Source organism: Xenopus tropicalis, chromosome 5, assembly GCF_000004195.4.
Source record: "Xenopus tropicalis strain Nigerian chromosome 5, UCB_Xtro_10.0, whole genome shotgun sequence".
NCBI classification, from domain to species: Eukaryota; Metazoa; Chordata; class Amphibia; order Anura; family Pipidae; genus Xenopus; species Xenopus tropicalis.
This window is the reverse complement of record NC_030681.2, coordinates 14,367,623-14,390,532: the sequence shown is the minus strand read 5'-3', so window position 1 is coordinate 14,390,532 and position 22,910 is coordinate 14,367,623. Positions and strand designations below refer to the sequence as shown.

The 22,910-nt window shown below is 43.3% G+C and overlaps 2 protein-coding genes across 4 annotated transcripts; one reads left to right on the top strand and one right to left on the bottom strand.

The window, feature by feature from the left end:
• Positions 1-1,873: 1,873 nt before the first annotated feature.
• nsl1 (NSL1, MIS12 kinetochore complex component) lies at positions 1,874-9,854 on the bottom strand. Of its 2 annotated transcripts, XM_031902179.1 has the most exons (7): positions 9,287-9,795; positions 7,674-9,091; positions 6,693-6,768; positions 6,112-6,242; positions 5,068-5,122; positions 4,182-4,249; positions 1,874-2,998 (listed from the first exon to the last, which is right to left on the bottom strand). In XM_031902179.1, exons 1-7 carry the CDS (start codon positions 9,660-9,662, stop codon positions 2,717-2,719), a joined length of 2,406 nt encoding a protein of 801 aa, XP_031758039.1. In that variant the 5' UTR covers positions 9,663-9,795; the 3' UTR covers positions 1,874-2,716. The 2 variants fall into 2 exon arrangements, with proteins under 2 accessions (XP_031758039.1, XP_002934731.3); XM_002934685.5 differs by having other exon boundaries at positions 7,674-9,854.
• Positions 9,855-10,120: 266 nt separating this feature from the next.
• tatdn3 (TatD DNase domain containing 3) lies at positions 10,121-20,933 on the top strand. 2 transcript variants are annotated; one of them, XM_012963945.3, is made up of 10 exons: positions 10,121-10,279; positions 13,842-13,874; positions 14,675-14,748; positions 15,027-15,111; positions 15,220-15,282; positions 17,026-17,135; positions 17,813-17,868; positions 18,838-18,950; positions 19,657-19,734; positions 20,765-20,933. In XM_012963945.3, the coding sequence occupies exons 1-10, from the start codon at positions 10,217-10,219 to the stop codon at positions 20,906-20,908; spliced, it is 819 nt and encodes a 272-aa protein (XP_012819399.1). In that variant the 5' UTR covers positions 10,121-10,216; the 3' UTR covers positions 20,909-20,933. The 2 variants fall into 2 exon arrangements, with proteins under 2 accessions (XP_012819399.1, XP_012819400.1); XM_012963946.3 differs by having other exon boundaries at positions 19,654-19,734.
• Positions 20,934-22,910: the final 1,977 nt, after the last annotated feature.

Sequence of the window (22,910 nt, the reverse complement as noted above, 5' to 3'; positions counted from 1 at the left end):
TATGCCTATTTTGAGTGGTGTTAAAGCTAAGTGTAGATGTAATTGCTGTTGAAAGCAGTATTTCTGACTCTTGAAACAATGTATGTATCTGACGGACATGGAAAATGTATTACTGGTATATTTGCGCCATCTAGTGGCCAAAAGTGATTGTGCACTTTCACAGACTGCCTGGGAGAACCAACTGAATGCTAAAAGATTGGATGCAGAATTCTTCCCAATATGGCTCCTTCCAGCTACTCTTCCAAGTGTCCATATTCAGGGCAGCAGTTGTACCGTCCTCACAATGAGCTTTGGTGCCACTTTGCGGTCTCTTTAAAGGGACAATTGAATTAGGCAGGTCATACCTCGCAATGGGATCTTTGCAGGTAGGGCAATCCCAGTTTATTGGTAAGTGGTGGTGGCCTAAATCCCCCTGCTTTAAATTTGCAGATGTGACGCTGCTCTGCTTAGAACTGCCTGCAGAAATATAAAAAAATAAAAAATTTGTCCCTCCTGATCAACAAGACGACTGATATCCGGAGCTTTTGTGATATTGGTTGTCTTGTTGATCCGCCATATTTGTATCAAATATCGTACAAATCCTTGTTTTGTAACAGTATCAGTGCGTGTATGGCCAGCTTAACTTTAGTTTCTAGCAACTGTAGCCAGCTGCCAAGCCAAACAGCAGGTGGCGCTGTTGTTTCCAATTCATTATATTAGCAAGGTAAAAACTGTGAATATCTTTAAAACTAGAAAAAAAATTCAATGATTACATGTATTATTTAACATGTCTATCCCAGGGGCCCCTGTAATTAACAGCTAATTGGTGTGGGAATATGAGTGTGCAAAGCTCCAAGTCTTCCTGTGAAGGCAGTGCCTTGGCTGTAGGGCGTCTTGTTCCCACAGAACTTCCCAAAAGTCTCACCGCTCACTTCTCTATTATCTCATGAGTCTGTACGAGCAGTGCAGGGACTGACTGACACTTTCATTTCCTTTATATATAAATTGAAGGAAGACACTGCAGTAGTGCACGTTCACATGGAATTTATCCGTTTGCAGGTTGTAAGTCAGGACTTTTGGCCGACAGCCTTCAATGGCTCAGCCCCCCCACTATAGATACATTTCCCGTTTAATAGCATTGTCTGGTTTTTATTGTAATAGTGTTCAGATTCTTCTAAGCACTTAAGCAGTTTACATTCATTTTTGTCTGTTAGTTTTCATAATGTTAGCAGTTTTACACCACTAACATCATAATATTCATTTAGAACAATAGTGCTCCCTGCTGTCTGAAGGGAATGCCCAACAGGATGGCCAACGAAAGAGGCAGCCGAAGTCAGAGTGCATGTATTAGACGCTATTCAAACCACAGGGTATGCCGTAGGTCTAGGAGGGTAGAGAGCCAATTGGTGCCAAGGTGTTGTACAGGTAGTTCACCCGGAAAGGGGTGATGGGAATACAGAGAGGGTTGCTTCCTGTACTTCTTCACACATTTACAGAAGAGCTACATATTTCCCATTCCCCAAATGATTTCTTGCTAGTTAAGTATGCATTAAGATCACCCAATCGCAGGGCTGTATTATGTTTATGGGAGAATCGTCACTATCCTGTCTGGAAATTCCAATTTAGCACCTTTTAAAAATATTCCTTCTCCCCTGCTGTTTGGACTTGGTTTGCCTGATGGACTCCTCACTTTTGTCTTTTATTAGCTTAGTGTATCCGTCCCTTGCAGCCAGTTAGAATTGTGTTGCTAGTTATTCCCACTCCCCTTTGGGTATCCACTAAAGGGCTCTTCAGCTCAACAACAACCCCTTGTAGCTCCACTCCAGCAGTCGGATCCAGACACTACAGCTCCGCATACCAAGTATTGCAATAAATATATATCAAAGAGTGGAGCCAGGGTAGCCCAACTGGTGGTTAGTTTTATTTCTTTAACTTAAAAATATGTATATTTACAAATATACAGCAGGAAGATATAATGTACATTTATGCAATTTACACAGGATCCATTTTTGTTTTTTACAGTGCTCCTTTAGCAACGGTTTGGGGAGCATAAATACATTGTCTTTTGATCTGGGCATGCCATAAATGTGCATTTTTCTTCTTTTATTACAAATGGGGGAAATATTTTCCTTACACTGTAAGGACAAAGAGAACAAGCACAGTAAGGATAATGCGACCCGGGCACTAGGGCTGTGCAACAAATCACTATCCAGCAAAGGCACATATGGCACTTACGCTACATGGCGCTAGGGATAACAATTTCTGCTGTAACACAAAGGGAAGTGATACACAGCACAGTGTCCCTTGAGGGGGTGCCAGGAGTGTTCAGGAAGATGTAACTAAAGCTGAAAGGCTGCAGAAGTTCTACCATATCACTAAGTGCCGTCGTCTACAAGATAAAGTGCAAATAGGACACTGTAGGGCTGAGACATATTAAATTGCCCCGTGCAATCAACCAATTAGAAATAAGTAAGCAAAAATCTGATTGGTTGTTATGAGTAACTGCACTGGTACAGGTTAGTACCTATGTAAATTAACCCATGCAAACCCCCAAACATAGCTGAACTGGATGGTATAACGCCCGCTCAGTGACATCTGCAGATACATTGACAGATGCCGGCTGTGCCTTACAATAAAACGGCAATATCTGAGCAGAAATATACACAAGCTGCAGGGAGTATTAAAACTAGCATAGCTGTTGGCTATAATGAGAGCCTATGGATGAGCTCCTTTAGGGTCACGAAGAGAGGCTGATTTTCCTTTTGGAACGCAGGGGGTAGAGCTTTTTTTCAGGTGATTGAGACCTTTGCCTTCTCCGGCTCAGTGCAGGGCTGGGTTTCACCTTGGCTCCTGTCTCTCTCGGGGTGCTTTCTACCGCCCTCGGGAGTTTCTTTGCCAGGTCGACCATTTTGACTTGACTGCAGAAGATTTCCTTGCGTGTTCTGGAGCTCTCCAAGATGGGCTGAAGGCTCAGCACATGGGAGAACCCACTGGCCTTCTCTATCTGAGCTGGCAAAGCCTACACACCAGAGAGACAATATCAAAACAAATATGTTAAAGCAAAACTGCCTTGGGAAAACATGTTTTTTCATCAGTTAATAGAGCTTCTCCAGCAGAATCCTGCATTGAAATCAGTATTTCAAAAACAGAATTTTTTTTTATATTTAATTTTGAAATGTCACATGGGGCTAGCCATATTCTTCATTTCCCAGGGTGCCACAGCCATGTGACCTGTGCTCTGATAAACTTCAGTCACACTTTACTGCTGCGCTGCAAGTTGGAGTGATATCCCCCCCCCTCCCACCTAGCAAAACAACAGGAAGGGAGCAAGATAGCAGCTCCCAGTAGGTATCAGAACAGCACTCAATAGTAAGAAATCCAAGTCCGGCTTGGGACTCCTCCAGTTACATGGGAGTAGGAGAAACAATAGGTTAGCTGAAAGCAGTTCTAATGTGTAGCGCTGGCTGAAAGCTCAGACTCAGGCACAATGCACTGAGATGGCGCCTACACACCAATATTACAGCTACAAATACATTTGTTGATTCAAGAATAAAATTGTAAATGGCAGAGGGAATTATTTGCAAAATGGAGTATTTATGGGACTTATGAAAAAGTGAAAGACACTAGAAAGGTCCTCTTAGCAGGACCGAAACATTAGCTAACAATTTTTTTCACTCTTTCATAAGTCCCATAAGCGCTCCATTTTTTCATGTCATGGATGAGGGTCCTATAATAACAATACTGAAATAGCACATAAGGGGCCCAACACTTAAGTTTACAGTAACCAGCATATTTGGAAATGGTGCTCTCTGTACTTTTGCAGCAAAGTGAAAATGCACTTAAATTTGAGAAGAGGAGCTGGGAGTTTGTCAGTGCATAAAACTGGCAGCCACATGGGGAGCCAATAGTTTGCAGTGGCATAATGACTGTAAAAAAACATAATACTAAATGCATGTGTGGCCTGGCAAAAAAACATTGGTTTTTATTACTGGGAACAAAATAACCACATTTATTGTGTTTCCTGTTCCAGCTACTGTAATATACGAAAAAAAACCATAAAAGGGGAAGCTGAAATGCAGAATGTAATAATAAATCATTCAAAAGCTACAAAAATTAAACAGCAAATTATCTTACAATCCTACTTTATAGTTCGTAACACAAGCAGAATTCATTGCACACCCTGCTTAGTAACAAACACTCACCTTCATTGTCTCACTGATCTGCTTGGATAAATTGGTGGTTACTGCAGTCAGCTCCAACATGCGCGAGGCTGGAAAACAAACCACATAAAGATCAGTTGTTGCACAAGCTAACATTCACTGAAACAGGCTCAATGCATTATGGGGCACATTTATTACAGAGTGTAAGCCAACATCACCGGTGATGCTGCACATAGCAATCACTGGTGATGTTGCCCATAGCAACCAATGAGAGCTTTGCTTTCATTTTCTAACTTGCAGGTTACCATTCAAATCCAATTGCTGATTGGTTGCTATGGACACTTTAATAAATATGCCCCTAACTCTTGTCGGTTGAAGCCCCTATTAAAGGCAGCTGCTGTAGGTACAATACTAAATATGGGCCCTGTGCCTGGAAAGCTCCTCATGTTCTAGCAAGAGAGAAGATAAAAAGGCCCTCAGACATAGAATGAAGCTTATATTACCAGGTTCCCACATTATCAATGGCCTCTTTCCACACAAAGGGAAATGCCAATAGGAAATGAGACACAGTCTGATAGTATATACCCTGGCAGAGACAGATCCTTCAATTTCCCTTTTTAGTACATTCTTCTATATAATATTTAATATAATTAATTTAATATATATAATAAAATAGGCAGCCCACTGCTCCCTGATTTCAACCGTGGTTGTAAAGTTCTGAAATGGGGATTTCTGAAGTGGTTGCAATAGAATGGAGAGCACATATATAACTTTTGGGCTGACAGTAGAATTTCTATAAGAATTTTAGGGCTGCCAGCACAGTAGCTCCAGGACACCTGAATTTTACACACAGCCAACTGGCTGTGCCAACTTTGGCATTTCCAGCAAACGCTCAGCTAGAGGCGCGAGATGGCTATACTGAACTCACCTTGTTGGGAATCAATCTTTATTTCCTCTGGCTCCACAGCAGGTTTGGTCTGGGCCTGTCATTGTATGAAAGCAAAATAGATGAGGAGGACATAACCAAACATTAAAATGAATTAGAAGATATGTAAAGGATGGAATAATAGTGGTACAATAAATAATGGGGGCCCATACCAGTGCCAGATTTAGGAAATATTTCTGCAAAGATTAAGCAATTAGGGGTATATTTATCATGCTGTGTAAAAAGTTGAGTAAAACATTACCCGGTGATGTTGTTTATAGCAGCCAATCAGATGCTTTGCTTTGATTTTCTAACTGTTGTAATCTAATTGGTGATTGGTTGCCCTGCGCAACATCACTGGTAATGCTTCACTCCACTTTTTACACAGCATGATAAATATATATGCACATACCAGTGTCACTGGCAACAAGGATATTGGGGACAGCGATGACCACCACAAGGACAGCTACAAGAGTGCTTTGCCAACTGCTCCAAAGGCACCACATAAACACCACTACAGTGAAAGGGGCTTATTTATGTTTAATAAACAGGAAATGCTAAGCATTTTTGAAGTGCCAGTGTGCGTGCTTTTACCCCCCCCCCCCCATGATCATATTATGCTAAATGCATAGGGAGGTGCCAAACAGTTCTACCCCCATCGCTGTATACCTGTTCACTGGGAAAAGCTATTTGCCTGATATGCCATTTTAATAACCACACTTCAGCAGAATTTTTTATTTTAGTCATGTTTTTATAATCTACACTATTGGCGCTCCCCATTTGTTTCTGTTTATTTTGTATCTGGGGATCTTTGTTGAGCTGCCTGATAACTTTATGTGATGCACAACTGCCAAGATTCTGATATATAAGACAGCACTGGAAATAATATATTCTGAAACAGGCAGAACAGGAATGCCAATAAGCGGGAAAAAAATAATAAAGAATAACAAAGAGCCATTGATAGGTACATATGTTAATATAAAAGGTTAAACATGCAATTTAAAGCAGTTCACCATTAAAAGATAACGTTCATTTTCAGTTACATACCATGATTTCTCTTTCCGTCTTCAGCATTTTTACTACGTGGCTCAAGATTTTTCTGGGGTATCTCTTCCGTTTTAATGCTGTATCCACTATCGCATCATCCAGTTTATCCTCCAAGAGTTTAATATCTGGTTCTGTGCAGGGAATAGAATCCCAATTAGAATTTGCAGCCCAGAGCTTGGCTAACCTCACAGAAGTAGGCACACTATTGTATATAAGAAGTGCTAATATAATAATTGAAATGAAGCACTGATGGAAGTGATTTCCAATATAATGTTACCCTGTACTGGTAGGAACTGATGTAGAAATAATAGTAAACACTCTAATAAAATTTATATCAATACGTTTCTGTGTTGCTATGGGATTGGCCAATGATATTCCAGATGAGCTGTAGAGCTCACATTTGCAGATAACAGAATGAATGCAAAGGTCTTACTATGGTACGGAGAACTCTTGTTGTCAGTTAATATTGTATTTGCAAGTACTGGGCAAACATATTAAACCACTTGAGCTGTTACTGGCCCTTTAATATATGAATTGAGCCCATTTTACCAATTCATTTTACAAAGGATAGACAGACTTGCCATTTTGGGTTTCTGGAGCCTCGTGCCACGCCTGCCCGTTGATAGTGATATTCTCCTGAAAAGCTTTTTCAAAATCCTGGAGAGAAAAACATTTTTTTTAGAAAACAAAAATTTTGTTTAATTCTACAAATAACTTTCCAATATACAGTCATGAAAGTGGCTGAAGAATAGTTTGTTAATGGAATTGTTATTAAAAGTAGTGTATGGCTGTTCCTTTCTGCTCTCTGGGTATGACCCTTGAGACCAACACATCGCTTCAGCATTCCGAAGTTGCACGAAATTTCTTCCTGCAGGAAAATGAAGTGATGCTAAGGACTTTCCACTGGTGACTCCTATTGTTGCCAGTGGAAAGCCATTTCGGAACAGTTAGTCACCCACAGTAGCAGAGATCTATCGCGGGTGACGACACACGGAGCTACTTGTCATGGCTCCTAAATGTCAGGAAATCCCCTGCCATAGACAATGCTGAGAATTGCCTCTGCCAAAACACACGTAGAGACAATTATCAGTAAATGATCAGCATTGTCTATTTTTGTAAGCTGTGACAAGTAGCTGCTACTAGTAGTTCTGTGTGTCTTCACTTAAATAACTTAACAGGAGTTATGTCTCCTCCAGGTCTTTAAATTAACTGTAATAGGCTTGTGAAGATCAACATGTCTGGCCCTTGGGTACAGAATCAAGGTGAAAAAATGTATTATTCACTGGAGGTGCCTGACACCCACCCACCAAATGAGGCTTTGCGTAATGGTGGGCAGTGCTGGGGTATCCCCTTAAAGCCACATCTCAACATCACGTGTCTGCTGGGCGCTTCTGGAAGAAACACTCCAACCTTACAGCAGCACTTGGAGTAAGCTACATTCTGCAGTTGACCAGCTTCTAGCAGTGCAGTACAGTATTTACCCAGAGATAGAGAGAATAATAAAATGAATATGAAACAAACCCAAGAGAGGCGGATTATTATATTAACCCCGTTAGACTCACCCAAGTGCAATTTCTCAGTTCCTGTTCCCTTCTTTCCATGCTCACGTGTTGCTGGCTCTCCATTACTTCTTTGCTGAATTCAATGCACTTTGCCAACACCTCCTGTACAATCTGTTTAGAACTGCAACGTATTCTAGGGTCTCTATTAGAAGTCAGGGTCCCACGTATACCTGTCCCGCTCTCACTCGATGGACCCGCTTCACTTGAGCCTTGGGCTCTGCTACTGGCTGACAGGCTGGATTCACACTGCCTGGATGGATTAGATTCACTGCAGCCATGGATAATCCTCTCGTTAGGGACTTGGGATAATTGACCAACAGGCTGCTCATTGCCAAGTAAACCTTGTACATTATTGGACAGTCTCTGCTTCCCAGGGCTGCGGGTCCCACACTTAGTGGAAGGATCTTGGTGTTCTGTATTTTTATGAACCTCTGCGCTGTATTGTGCTTTACTCTTAGTAACAGTCCCAGTCTCAACAGGGTTTTGCCTTTTGGTCCCAGAAACAAGTTCTGCCTCTGCAGAGTTTGCTACTTTGCTTGGATCTATAGACCCTGCCCCTGCAGGACTGTGTGCTTTCCTTTTACTTGGAGATCCATACACTGTAGGACTTGCAGCTTTCCTTTTACTGATCAATCCTGACTTTACAGGGCTCAGTACTGTTCCATTCCCAGTGCTTGATGCTCTGACTTGAGCTTTTGCAGGACTCTCATCACTGGAAGACTTTATCCGGCTAGGTGCACTAATGGGGGATCCAGCCCTTGTTGGGCTCAACACTTTGTCTATTATAGGGCTATGGGCTTTGCCGCTTCTGGAATCCCCAACCTTTACAGGGCTCGTCCCTTCGTGCCTATTGGGAATCTCAGCCTTTATAGGGCTGGGGGCTTTGTCTTTAGTTGGAGTCACAGTCATTCTGGGGTTAGTGGGGGTGCCAATCTTTTTAGGGCTGGGGGCTTTGCTCTTAGTGGGGGTGCCAATCTTTTTAGGGCTGGGGGCTTTGCTCTTAGTGGGGGTGCCAATCTTTTTAGGGCTGGGGGCTTTGCTCTTAGTGGGGGTGCCAATCTTTTTGAGGACTTTGCTCTTAGTGGGGGTCTCGGGCTTTTTAGGGCTGGGGGCTTTGCTCTTAGTGGGGGTCTCGGGATTTTTAAGGCTGGGGGCTTTGCTCTTAGTGGGGGTCTCGGGATTTTTAAGGCTGGGGGCTTTGCTCTTAGTGGGGGTCTCAGGCTTTGCAGGGCTGGGGGCTTTGCTATTAGTGGGGGTCTCAGGCTTTTTAGGGCTGGGGGCTTTGCTCTTAGTGGGGGTCTCAGGCTTTTTAGGGCTGGGGGCTTTGCTCTTGGTGGGGGTCTCAGGCTTTTTAGAGCTGGGGGCTTTGCTCTTGGTGGGGGTCTCAGGCTTTTTAGGGCTGGGGGCTTTGCTCTTAGTGGGGGTCTCAGGCTTTTTAGGGCTAAAGGCCTTGCTCTTAGTGGGGGTCTCGGGCTTTTTAGGGCTGGGGGCTTTGCTATTAGTGGGGGTCTCAGGCTTTGTAGGGCTGGGGGCTTTGTTCTTGGTGGGGGTCTCAGGCTTTGTAGGGCTGGGGGCCTTGCTCTTGGTGGGCGGCTCCGGCCGTTCGATACCCGAGTCTTTCCCTTCACTGACGCGCCCATCTCTCCCATATTCACAAACACTGGCGCCTCCCCGGGCTCGGTTCCTTCTCGCATATCTCGTTTCCCGGGTCTTCCCCTGTGACTGCGCCCCCCGTATATTCCCAGACACGGTCCGGCCTGCGGATTCAGGCGGCGCCGAGACCCCGTACGCACTGCCGCCGTCGGTACCGGGAGAAACCACCTTCAGACGGCCGCTACGCCTTAGCGAGCCGCCACCAGAAATTGCCGCCATTTTTGGATTGAAAAAATAAAAAAAATCCTTCAAACAGGAAGTGTCCAGCACAAACTCGGCTCGGCGGGGAAACCGCGCATCGTGAATGTTAGTTCCGTATACAGTGGGTCCATTCATTAGAGCTTATGGATGCATTAATCCGACTCTGTAGTGAAACACTCCTTATTACAGGGCAGACTCCTGCATAAGACCGGGGAGACAATTACTTACGGACCCCAACAGAATATCCTTTCCGCCATCTTGCTACACCCTACTCCCGGTGGGTGGAGTGGCTACTGCGCAGGCGCGGGTGGAAGTGTGGCCCTCAACAGAATCTCCTTTCCGCCATCTTGCTACACCCTACTCCCGGTGGGTGGAGTGGCTACTGCGCAGGCGCGGGTGGAAGTGTGGCCCTCAACGGAATCTCCTTTCCGCCATCTTGCTACACCCTACTCCCGGTGGGTGGAGTGGCTACTGCGCAGGCGCGGGTGGAAGTGTGGCCCTCAACAGAATATCCTTTCCGCCATCTTGCTACACCCTACTCCCGGTGGGTGGAGTGGCTACTGCGCAGGCGCGGGTGGAAGTGTGGCCCTCAACAGAATCTCCTTTCCGCCATCTTGCTACACCCTACTCCCGGTGGGTGGAGTGGCTACTGCGCAGGCGCGGGTGGAAGTGTGGAGCTGTGTTTTCCCATGGCTCGGTCTGCAGTTCTGGTGGACTGTCACTGTCACCTCTCTGCCTCAGACTTTGATCATGTAAGCATATCCTCCATTATTTCCCATTTTGGTTGGGGGCAGGGAATCACTATGGCAGCTCTACCTCCCCAGTAGCCCATGCAAGTCTTACATTGCCTGTCATATTATAAAGAGGGTTATGTATTTCCCACACCCTGTGACCAAGTCTTATCTTTCCTGGAGCCCTGGTATGTTATTGTGTGTACTGTTTACTGGGATAGAGCCCACATTATAGAGAAGGGGGGAGGGATATAGGGCTAGACCCCCAGTATACGTCTGTATGCCATTCTACAGCCTGCAGGTGTTGCTGAACTACAGTAACATTCCTGTAATGCCCCTTCTTCCTTCCTACATTGGCAGGGGCCCATTCTTGTCTGGTTCCATTCCCAATGTATTCTTTGTGCATGGTCCAATGGACCACATAAGAGACCCCATGCGTAGACTTTCATCCTCTATGTGGCAGAATGGTGCAGAACCCTTTGAACTAGCTGCAGGGGCCACCATCAGTAACCATGGAGCCCTTAACTACTAATGGCCCCCCTGGGTGGTTAAAAAAGCCCCTTGCATGCACAGCCACACCCCTGAGCCACCCTGGCCACTCCCCAATTATGCCCAAACTCTGCCCACAATCAGCCTAAGCCCCGCCCTATTCACAACCCAGGAAACACGCCTTTCCATGTCATAGTAACATAGTAACATACATAGTAACATAGTAAGTTGGGTTGAATAAAGACATACGTCCATCACGTTCAACCATAATGCCTATATATAACCTGCCTAACTACAAGTTGATCCAGAGGAAGGCAAAAAACCCCATCTGAAGCCTCTCTAATTTGCCGCAGAGGGGAAAAAATTCCTTCCTGACTCCAAGATGGCAATCGGACCAGTCCCTGGATCAACTTGTACTAAGAGCTATCCCCCATAACCCTGTATTCCCTCGCTTGCTAAGAATCCATCCAGTCCCTTCTTAAAGCTATATAATGTATCAGCCAGTACAACTGATTCGGGGAGGGAATTCCACAACTTCACAGCTCTCACTGTAAAAAATCCTTTCCGAATATTTAAATGGAACCTCCCTTCTTCTAAACGGAGTGGGTGCCCTCGTGTCCGTTGGAAGGACCTACTGGTAAATAAAACATTAGAAAGGTTATTATATGATCCCCTTATATATTTATACATAGTTATCATGTCACCTCTTAAGCGCCTCTTCTCCAGTGTAAACAGACCCAACTTGGCCAGTCTTTCTTCATAACTGAGACTTTCCATACCCTTTACCAGCTTAGTTGCCCTTCTCTGGACCCTCTCTAACTCAGTAATGTCCCGTTTGAGCACTGGAGACCAAAACTGAACAGCATATTCTAGATGGGGCCTTACCAGCACTCTGTAAAGGGGAAGAATAACCCCCTCCTCCCGTGAATCTATACCCCTTTTAATACAGCTCAAAACCTTGTTTGCCCTTGCAGCTGCTGCCTGGCATTGCTTGCTACAGCCAAGTTTATTATCTACAAGGACTCCAAGGTCCTTCTCCATTATGGATTTACCTAGTGCAGTCCCATTAAGGGTATACGGGGCTTGCATATTGTTACATCCCAGGTGCATGACCTTACATTTATCCACATTAAATCTCATCTGCCACTTAGCTGCCCAGATTGCCAGTTGGTCAAGATCCTGCTGCAGGGATGTCACATCCTGGATAGAATTGACTGCAGAGTTTTGTGTCATCTGCAAACACTGATACATTACTCATAATCCCCTCCCCCAAGTCATTTATGAACAAGTTAAACAAAAGTGGACCCAGTACAGAACCCTGATGGACCCCACTGAGAACCTTATTCCAAGTAGAGAATGTGCCATTAACAACCACCCTCTGTACCCGATCCTGTAGCCAGTTTTCAATCCATGTGCAAACGACTTCACTAAGACCAATAGACCTTAGTTTAGAAAGCAGTCGTTTGTGGGGAACGGTATCAAATGCTTTGGCAAAATCCAAATAGATTATATCTACTGCATCCCCACTGTCCAGCTTCTTACTTACCTCATCATAAAAAGCTATTAAATTGGTCTGACATGACTTGTCCTTCATAAAGCCATGCTGATTACTGCTCATAATGCCATTCTCCACTACATAATTTTGTATGTGATCCCTTAACAAGCTTTCAAATAACTTGCCCACCACGGATGTCAAACTTACAGGCCTATAATTGCCAGGCTGAGATCTTACTCCCTTTTTAAATATAGGAATGACATTCGCCTTCTTCCAATCACTAGGTACCATACCTGATGAAAGAGAGTCTGAGAATATCAGAAACAAGGGCCACTGTAATTCTGCCCCTAGCTCTCTCAGTACCCGAGGGTGTATTCCATCTGGCCCAGGTGCCTTGTTTACATTTATCGTGTGTAACCCTTTAAGCACCATATCCTGTGCCAACCACTGTGAAGTTGGAGCTGAGGCAACAGTGCAGCTATTGGGTGGGACTTGGCCCACTGGCTCCTCTACTGTATACACAGAAGAAAAGAACTGGTTAAGCACATCTGCCTTTTCTGTATCCGCTGTAACCATATTGTTATTATAACTCAATGGGGCCACACCCCATTGTCAGGGCAAGACTTGCCACTTGGCTTGTATTTTATGGGCCTGGCTGGTAAAAATTATGCCCGATGTCAATGTTATTAATAGGGAAGAAAGATAAAAATATAAGAAGGCCAGTATTTGTCTTCTCTACTCAGGGCCCCCGACTGCTGTCCCCTCGTGATGGTGTCCCTGGCTGCAAATAAATCGTTGTCATATGTTCACCCATTATTGTAGATTTTGCTACAGTTGACTGACCTTTATCTGTGTTGCTTTCTACCAGCCATTTGGAGTAAAACATTGTTTCATCAAATCCTAGTTGGTTGCTTTTTGGTCTGATCCAAATGAATTGCTGATTGGTAGCTCTAAGGAACTGCCCTGGGGCAAAGTATCACTTGTGGCAATAAATTAGCCCCAGAGAGTTTTTAAGGCAATAGCTCCTGTTGTGTGCCATAATCACGGGTAATCCCCATGTATGTAATCCATAATTCTATCAAATGTAGTAAATTCCCTTGTAGTAGATATATATACTTTATATAAAAGTAATATACCAAATACACAAAGCCAGTGTTCATTCTCACAAACCCTAAATCTTTTCATAGCACAAACAGTTTTATGGCTCTGTGTTAGTAGTTTTTACACTGCTGATATCATGAATGTATAATGAGGGTGCCCTCTGCTGTTCACTCTGGGTAAAGGCTGAACAGACTCCAAAAGTCTAACTTACTGATGTAGGAAGCATTTCATGCCCCTTCTCTGCTCAGTTGTTGGACCCAATAGAAGAGGGTTCTGCTGTTACACATGCATCATACCAGTAGTGTAAAAACTGCTAATATCCAATAGAATCCTATCATAAACACATAAATAATGGAAATTGCAAAAGTGCTGGGCACTTCTAGATGTTATACAGCTTTCATTTTCTTACCTAACATTACATTATACTGTCCTTTTTTTTCTTTTTTTTACTGTCATTTTTTATAAATGATTGACCTAATTTTTTATATTTTTTTACAGGACATCGACAAAGTCTTAGAAGAATCAAAGACCGTAAGTAAATAAAAAACATATAGTATTTCCCGAATCTAGGATTTGGTTCAGGATTCGGTGAAGATTCTGCCTTTTTCAGCAGGATTTGGATTGGGGCAAATCCAAGTCTGACTGAACAGAAAATGAATCCTTAAATTCACATGGCTATTGGTTACGTGGTTACATGGGCCAAGCCAAGTCCTATGTGACTTCCAGGATTCTAAATCTTAATCTGAAATATATTTTTATACTGTCCTATGAGCATCAGACAGCAGGAAGGGGCATGCTAAGCATCCTACCCTCACAGACATAAATGGTACAGTACAGCTATGGCAGAGAATGTTACCATGGTGTTTAATGCCAAGACCCAGGATTCCCAAATGTCTCTCTATGTGGCAGTGCACATAAGCTGTTTCTCTACAATCTAAAGGCTGAGTTTTCGTAATATTCATGCCCAGCAGCCTTTGGGATAAGAAGCCACGGTGTCATTCCAAGTGCTTTGTGGCATTCACAAAGGACTGGGGCAATGTAATTAACATGGTAGTGGATTTAATCACTTGATATTACCCTGCCAGCTGCCATGTATGACCAGATGTGGGCCCGGTCTACTGTAGGGTAGGAATGATGCCATTTGCCAGGGTTCAGTGGGATGGGCTGCTTGTGAATTAATCAGTCACGACCAGTAATCCATCAGACTTTTTTGCTTTAATTTCTCTATGTGCATATACAAATTAAGGTTCATATTCGGTCCAGTATTTGGCCCAATCAGTAAATGATAGGTTTGGTGCATCCCTGCCTTCACTATATGTTTTACTTTACAGATAGGACTTTGTGCCCTTGTTGCGGTTGCTGAGCATTCTGGGGAATTTGAGAAAGTAATACAACTTTCTAGAAGGTATGTCAGAATGTGTTATACCTATAATATACATGTAATACTGCTGATGCCATCCAGCTCCCTGACTCTGACCCACTGGTGTGCAAAGAGCGCACAATAGACCTCCTAGTGCCCACCAGAGAACATTATTGTTTTTTATATGGTACTATGATGGAAATAAAGAGTTGTTGGACATTCTCCTATAGCTGGGCCCTCTATGGCTGGGATTTCTTATAAGATGAAAAAAAAAACCTTTTCAATATTTTTGTGATGCTTATACTATTCCTTACTATACACAGTCACGTGGGATTAGTGTTTCCCTGCTTAGGGGTCCATCCGGTACAGGGCTCTGCTACAGGACCGCAGCGCAGCGCAACTCTTCAGGTAATAATGTTTGTTTGGAATCGTTTTTGAATAATAGATGTCCGTTTTATTACTGAGCCTGAGAAAGACATTTCTGGTGTAATTTTTAACATTATTACTTTTTTTCAGGATGTAGAAGATGCTTTGCCGATGATAGAGCAGTACAGGGATGAGTTGGTGGCCATTGGTGAGGTGGGGAACTTTATTATTTTCTAACACTTTCTAGACTTGAACTGTACATGAACATATTTCCTGGCCTCAGTTATTAAAGGGTAAGGCAAGGTGATTGTAGACTTTATTATTGCCGATATTCTACAATCAGTGTGGGGCTAGACCAGAAATGCTGTTGGGGCTCCCTCTCACCCTCAGCACTAGAAGTATTACCTTAGCGTTACTTGTGTCTTGCTAAAGAAGACTTCCTGGCAGAAATAGATAGTGCTTATCTCAGTGCGGTCATGGGCCAATTTATTCTCATAGAGAGCGTTCAAGAGCCATATTATATTAAAATGATAATGTCACACACTCGAGTCCATAAAAATTCTTGTGCTCCGTGTCTTCACTTTGTGCCTTCCTGTAGTGTGCAGCAGTGACGCCAGCGGGCCCTACTGGGTGCCCTGCTCCCCCAGTAGTTCTGCCACTGGGTTTCCGTCAGGTCCTCCAGTTTCCTCCCACGCTCCAAAACATACAAGCAGTTTAACCAATGGTTGCAGGAAAGACCATAATTGTCATGTGTATGGCCAACATTAACAACACCATGTACCTTTTACATGAAGCAGATGGGACATTTGGACACTATTTGCCAATTTTACTGAATAGGTCTTACCTATTATACGCTGCATTGTTCCTCTCTAGTAAGTGTTGTTGTAGTTGTAGTAATGCAGTTACACATTATGTAATTACATTTTTTTCCATTACAAAATCATATTTTGGCGCCAAAAAAAAGAACGCTCCCTTAGTCACCCTTGTAGCCAGGTCCTACTTTATAGGTGATTCCTTGCATCAACCACTAGGTGTCGCTCTTACCATTAATCTCTTTTTTTTAAATTTGTGGTTCTGTGCAGCTTTACACAAGTCATGGTTGCAAGGTTGCAAAACCCTCCGTTGGGCTGTTTTAGATCCCTAATAGAACTGTTATATATTATACAAAATACATTAAACTTTTAGCAAACCAAAAACATTAAACATCTTTTCATTTCCAATGCAATTGCTTGGCAAATATCGGATCAGTCCTGTCGGGCCCTCCATCTGGATCATAGCTTATGTAAAAGCCAGTCTTACTCCTAATGGTGGGTCTAGCATTACCACATAGTACATATTTATAAATGAGCAACTGTCAACACAAAGACCAGCTTTCTGCCAGTGTGTTGCAACCAGCATTCTAACATAATTCTTTAAAGGGGTTGTTTAGCTTGGGGCTAACTTTTTGAATGAGACCAGTATTCGGAGACAATTTGCAGTTGGTCTTCATTTTTTATTATCTGTAGTTTTTTAATGATTTCACGTTTTGTTTAGCAGCTCTCCAGTTAGGAATTAAAGCTGCTATTTGGTTGCTATGGTCCAAATTACCTTAACAACCAGGGAGTGGTTATAATGAGAGACTGGAATATGAATAGGAGAGAACCTGAATACAAAATAGAAATAATAAAAAGTAACAATAAAATTGTAGCATCACAAAGCAATAGTTTTTGACTGTCAGGGTCAGTGACCCCATTTGAAAGCTGAAAAAAGGCAGGGGAGGAATGCAGATAATTAAAAAAATTATAAAAAATAAATAATGAAGACCAGTTGAAAAGTTGCTTAGAATTGGCTATTCTATAACATGTTAATGGAAAGGTGAACCACCCCTTTAATATAATACTGAGGGTTGAGTATCTGGTTGCAATCACTTTGTTTGCTGCTGACTCATTTGTGAATTTGGCTTTTTTACTTTTACAGGTCGGGCTGGATTTTACCCCAAGGATTGCCTGTACAGACGATCAGAAGGAAGAGCAGCGGCAAGTGTTTATCCGACAAATAGAACTGGCAAAGAGGCTCAATCTACCACTGTAAGGCTCCTATTTAGCTTTATTTTGGTGGGCTTTAAAGAAGCTCTAAACCAAAAGTCCTTCTCAAATTAAAGAGTTGGTTCACCTTCAGGTTACCTTTTAGTATTTTATAGAATGGCCTATTCTCAGCAACTTTTCAGTTGGTCTTCATGTTTTATTTGTTTTATTTAGTTTTTTTAATTACCTGCCTTCCCCATCTGAGTCACTGACGCCGGCAGCCAAAAAGCTACTGTGAGGCTACAATTTTATTGTTATTGTTACTTTTTTATTACTTATCTTCTTATTTAGACCCTCCTCTAATTATATTTCTCTCTTTCAAACCGCTGCCTGGTTGCTAGGTTGAATTGAACCCTAGCAACCAGGTAGCGGCTGAAATTCCTAACTAGAGAGCCAAAGCTTCTATTAGCAGTCTAAACATGCACAAATCTAAAAAACAGGAAAAAAAGGGATGGTATATAAATTACAGAGAAGCACCCTGAGTTAGTTTACATCAATTTGTTTTTTGGTTTTAGGTTCCCATTAATTAAATCTATCTAGTATTAAAGCAAGGAAGGCCAGCTTCAACCTAACTATGCCTTGTACATCCTTTTGCATCACATACAGAGTAGAAATGATTGTACAAATGATCCACCAGGTAGGGTTGTAAGGTGTGAAATTTATACTTTTCTTTATCCTAGGAATGTTCATTCCCGCTCAGCTGGAAGACCCACCATTAGTCTTCTGAGAGATAAAGGTATGGATTTCTTACAGATTTCTCACACGTAGGGGTAATGGCATCTTCAGAAGTGTATTAATGGAAAAGTCACAAAATGTATTATTATCCTTTATTTATATAGCACCAACAAATTCTGCAGTGATTTACAGAGATTATACATTAGTCCCTGCCCCAGTGGAGCTTACAATCTAAGGTCCCTATCACATTCCCATCAGTCCCTGCCCCAGTGGAGCTTACAATCTAAGGTCCCTATCCCATTCCCATCAGCCCCTGCCCCAGTGGAACTTACAATCTAAGGTCCCTATCACATTCCCATCAGTCCCTGCCCCAGTGAGCTTACAATCTAAGGTCCCTATCACATTCCCATCAGTCCCTGCCCCAGTGGAACTTACAATCTAAGGTCCCTATCACATTCCCATCAGTCCCTGCCCCAGTGAGCTTACAATCTAATGTCCCTATCACATTCCCATCAGTCCCTGCCCCAGTGGAACTTACAATCTAAGGTCCCTATCACATTCCCATCAGTCCCTGCCCCAGTGGAGCTTACAATCTAAGGTCCCTATCACATTCCCATCAGTCCCTGCCCCAGTGGAACTTACAATCTAAGGTCCCTATCGCATTCCCATCAGTCCCTGCCCCAGTGGAGCTTACAATCTAAGGTCCCTATCACATTCCCATCAGTCCCTGCCCCAGTGAGCTTACAATCTAATGTCCCTATCACATTCCCATCAGTCCCTGCCCCAGTGGAGCTTACAATCTAAGGTCCCTATCACATTCCCATCAGTCCCTGCCCCAGTGGAGCTTACAATCTAAGGTCCCTATCACATTCCCATCAGTCCCTGCCCCAGTGAGCTTACAATCTAAGGTCCCTATCACATTCCCATCAGTCCCTGCCCCAGTGGAGCTTACAATCTAAGGTCCCTATCACATTCCCATCAGTCCCTGCCCCAGTAAATATATAAACTATTACTTTGTTTGCAATTGTAGGTGCAGAGAAGGTGCTGCTACACGCATTTGATGGAAAGCCCTCTGTTGCCATGGAAGGGGTTAAAGCTGGTTATTACTTCTCCATTCCCCCCTCCATCATTAGAAGCGAACAGGTAATGTTCGTAGGTAGGAAACCCCATATATACACATACATGTGGCCCGCCTGCTTTGAATATTTTTACTTAAATATGTGGCAGAATATAAGTGTTTGCTTTAAATGTTCTTCCAGCAGGGTTCCAGGTGCATTGCGAGGAGCAAATATGTATTCTCCCTTTTTCCTACCTGTCCCCCCATTAGGGCATCTTTCATACTTCACTGTCTAGGCAGAAGGATGACTTTTGGTTTAACAACTCTGTTCTTTGGTTGCTGCTACACTAACCCTGCAGCCACCAGACTGCTCTTGATAATGACACACTCCTATTAAATATCAATAGGCATGTGGCAATATAACTTTAAGGGCTCTGTGCCTTCTGGCACACAGTGTGTATTTATCTCTCTGTTCTTATCAGAGAGAACTTGGCAGTGAAACCCCAGTGCCAGTAGATGGGTATCACTTGGAAATGCTGCATTCCATATTTATGAGTAATACCTACGAGTATAACTATCTGACAGCAACAAGTCTTTTCCCATTCAAGGGAAGGAAGGTGGCTAGGGTGCTTGTTGCCATGTACCCCAACCTTCCCTGAGACTTCCCCAGATATCCCATATCCTTTGCACTGGTGCGGTAATTGATTCCATGTACCCTGATTCACCTTCCCCTGAATGCTATTCCTTTTACCCATAATGCATCCCAATCATGTATTGTTTTTCGTTAAGAAGCAGAAACTGGTGAAGCAGCTTCCTTTGGAAAACATGTGCTTGGAAACAGACTCGCCTGCTCTTGGTCCTGAAAAACAGGTACATGCCCCCCAAATTCTTTTTGTATAAGGGTTCTGTATTCCCAATATTTAATTGTACATATTTCATCATTATACATCATGATGCCACACCAGCAGCCTTATAGGCATTAATCACCTCTCCTTGGGTATTACTGCAGTAGCATAACTACTCCGGGCCCACACGAGCCGCAAAAAAGATAAATTGGAGATGTGATATTTTCTGCAAGCATGTCCACTGGGTGAGGGGCACGAGTCAGGTGGGGGGGTCTGTGTGCACATCCTTCACCCAGGCATGGGCAACACTATTGTATTACTGGTTCATCCATGGGTTTTATGTGGCACCAAATTGCCCATCTACAGGTTTTTTAAAAAAAACCCTGGTGAGAAAAATATAGAAGCTGACTGCAGTTCTTACCTGCTTAAGTTAATGCCTAACTACTGTATTTTATGGTTCTGTGCTGAGCCAAGCTTAGCTTTCCCAAAAGAAGTAATGACTATGGCGTACTTGTGCTTTGTTCTGTACTGAACCCAACTCAACCCTCCCTGCCCCCTTAAGGAAAGCTAAGATTGGGTAGTCAGTAGTAAAGCTGGCCATACACGTTGAGATCTGCTCCTTTGGCGATGTCACCAAACAACGGATTTTCTCCCAATGTGCCCAACTAAGATGGGCGATATATGGTTTTGAATGACAATGGCAGGCATAGGCGCTGCTGGACCGAGGACTGCCTCAATGCGCCAATGTGCTCCCCTAGTCAATGGGAAAATCAAATCTGCCTGATTTTCAGTGGAGATCAATCGGGGAGGCCCGTCTGGGGTGCCCATACACATTCAGTTAAGCTGCAGAATTGGTCTAAAGGACTGGAATCCACACCTTAAACTGGCCGTGTAAGGCCACCTAAAGACTTTTCACTTGCTTACTTTTTAAAGAGTAACTGCACTAAACTTATTTTTATAGCAGATGTATGCATATACATAGGATTATAGTATGATTTCTGTTGGGTATCCAGATACATTTATTAATGCAGTTTTTACCTTGCTTCTTCTTCCAGGTGAGAAATGAACCAAAAAATATTCTCCATTCTGCAGAGTACATCGCCAGAGTTAAAGGGATCTCTTTGGAAGAAGTGATTGAGATCACAACAAAGAATGCACTCAAGGTGTTTCCCAGACTGTGCCAAGTTCTGCCCAAATAAAGAATGTTGGCTTTGGGTAATGGAATCAAGGATGAAATTCATTGCTCCTGCGGGGTCCTGCAGATTAAAGAGAAATAGGGAAATCCCAAATGGGAAGAGATACACTGGTGTATGGGTTGGCATGGCCACAGGGTTGAGAAAGAGGTTTTATTTGAGCTTGTTTTCTATAAAAAAAAATGTAAAGGGAGGAATGAGCCCCTGACAATGTAGAAAGGCTGAGGCTCCCATCTTGTATGTGGGGTGGTGGGTTTAACAAATCTGTCTTATCCAACCTGTAACCCGGCTCTACAGTATGTAGTACGTAGGCGCTAACTAATTCCCTAAAGACTATGGCCAGGTCCATATGTGTGACTACACTTCCCAGCAAGGCCATATAGTATATATCTATCTCCATAAGCCAGGTAGGTATGCAAGGCAGGGTTCAGCTCAGCTGGGTATACGGGGAGAGGGATGCCACTAGTCAAGAAATCTTAATATCATCTGTGATTGGCTGATCATCAAACAAATTATAGTGCTTGCAAGACTTATCTCCTGTTATGTACAGTGCCAGCTTTAGCTGCCAACACTCGCAGGGATCAGATTTTCCCAGCAATCAGCAGATATTAAACGGAATTTCAGTGTCTGGTATTGTGTTAGAACAGTGGTGTCAAACTCAATTGCACAGGGGGCCAAAATCCAAAACACACTTTAGGTTGCAGGCCGAACAGGATAAACATTTATTGAACACACTAAAATTCAGTTGTTTTTGCTTAATCATAATACTTAACCTTTATTGATTAATCATTAAAATAGTTAATTATTTAAAATCGTCAAGTGAGTTCTAAATTCATTGATCAACGATAGAAGTTAAAAACACGCAAACATACTCAATTTGGACCATTGAATTCATTGTAATAACCATTCACTATCGGTTATATAGTTCAATTAATTAAAGAGCATAATTTGGTATTGCCAGGTGTAGGTACCAATTTCATAAATATATACAAGTTATTTACACGGATGATCGAGTCCGCAGCCGGATTATTACTGTTAGTTCAGAGGAAATTCGTATTGCGCACACCATACTAGCTGCGGTAAATACTGTCAATACCAGCTGGTGTGGTGTGCGCAGTCTAAACCCTAGCGACCCCATTTGCTGCCCACAAAGACTGCTGCTACTGATCTTTTAGCCGCCGGATATCAGGAGCCAAGCGCGTACCTGCAGGAATGGTGCTGGTAAAAGCCGCTATTGAACATCAGATACCAGTCACAGTCGTCGGGTACGGTCGCAGAGGACCTCACTACTAGTCTCGGCACCACCGCTCCCCTTGATTAACGCAGGAAGTGTTCAGCAAGGCAGCTGAAGCGCTGCATTATGGGATCTGTAGTTTATTGTATGGCGCTTCATATCGCCAGGCCATAAAAACAATAATAAAGTGATCTCGTGGGCCGGATGTGGCCCACGGGCCGTGAGTATGGCACATATGTGTTAAAAGGCTGGCAGCCACCAAAGGGACCTGTTTACTGAATTTGGTATCTACTTTCTCCCATGGTTAAAATGTGCAAATAAAAATACTTTTACCCCTGTATATAATTCACTAAGGTCTTGCCTAGTATTAGGGACACAGGTACCTAGGGATATGTTTGGTACCCTCTCTATAATAATTACATAACTAGAGCAAAGTACATTGTGCAGAGCCCTGCTTAATGCACTCCTGCTTAAAAAGCAGATATGACAAAGGGAGTTATATACTCGTAATCTAATAAACGACTTTGCAAGAACCAAACAGTTTTGGATTGGGCTGGCAGGACACATGGGAAAAAAACGGTGGATACCGGACTTCATGGGGCCCTGCCAACCCAGGCTGGATCTCCCTCCCAGACCGCCCGCTCTCCCCTGTGCGGGTGTGAGCTTGGGTGCTGGGGAAGAGCCCTTCAGTTTGCACAGAGGACCCTTAAAGTCAGACTCCCTGTGGGTCCTGGACACCCCAGTTCCCCCAGGGTGCAGAGAAGAGTGGGATCT

What these genes read in the sequence shown, in the direction of transcription:
- tatdn3 (XM_012963946.3), top strand. Translation starts at nt 10,217, where the DNA reads ATGGCTCGGTCTGCAGTTCTGGTGGACTGTCACTGTCACCTCTCTGCC. An exon ending in TCTTAGAAGAATCAAAGACC is followed by an intron (nt 13,875 to 14,674) that starts GTAAGTAAATAA and finishes TTTACTTTACAG; the next exon opens with ATAGGACTTTGTGCCCTTGT. An exon ending in AGTTGGTGGCCATTGGTGAG is followed by an intron (nt 15,283 to 17,025) that starts GTGGGGAACTTT and finishes TTACTTTTACAG; the next exon opens with GTCGGGCTGGATTTTACCCC.
- nsl1 (XM_002934685.5), bottom strand. Translation starts at nt 9,662, where the DNA reads ATGAATGGACCCACTGTATACGGAACTAACATTCACGATGCGCGGTTT. An exon ending in AGACGGAAAGAGAAATCATG is followed by an intron (nt 5,123 to 6,111) that starts GTATGTAACTGA and finishes ATACAATGACAG; the next exon opens with GCCCAGACCAAACCTGCTGT. An exon ending in AAAGATTGATTCCCAACAAG is followed by an intron (nt 4,250 to 5,067) that starts GTGAGTTCAGTA and finishes TTTGTTTTCCAG; the next exon opens with CCTCGCGCATGTTGGAGCTG.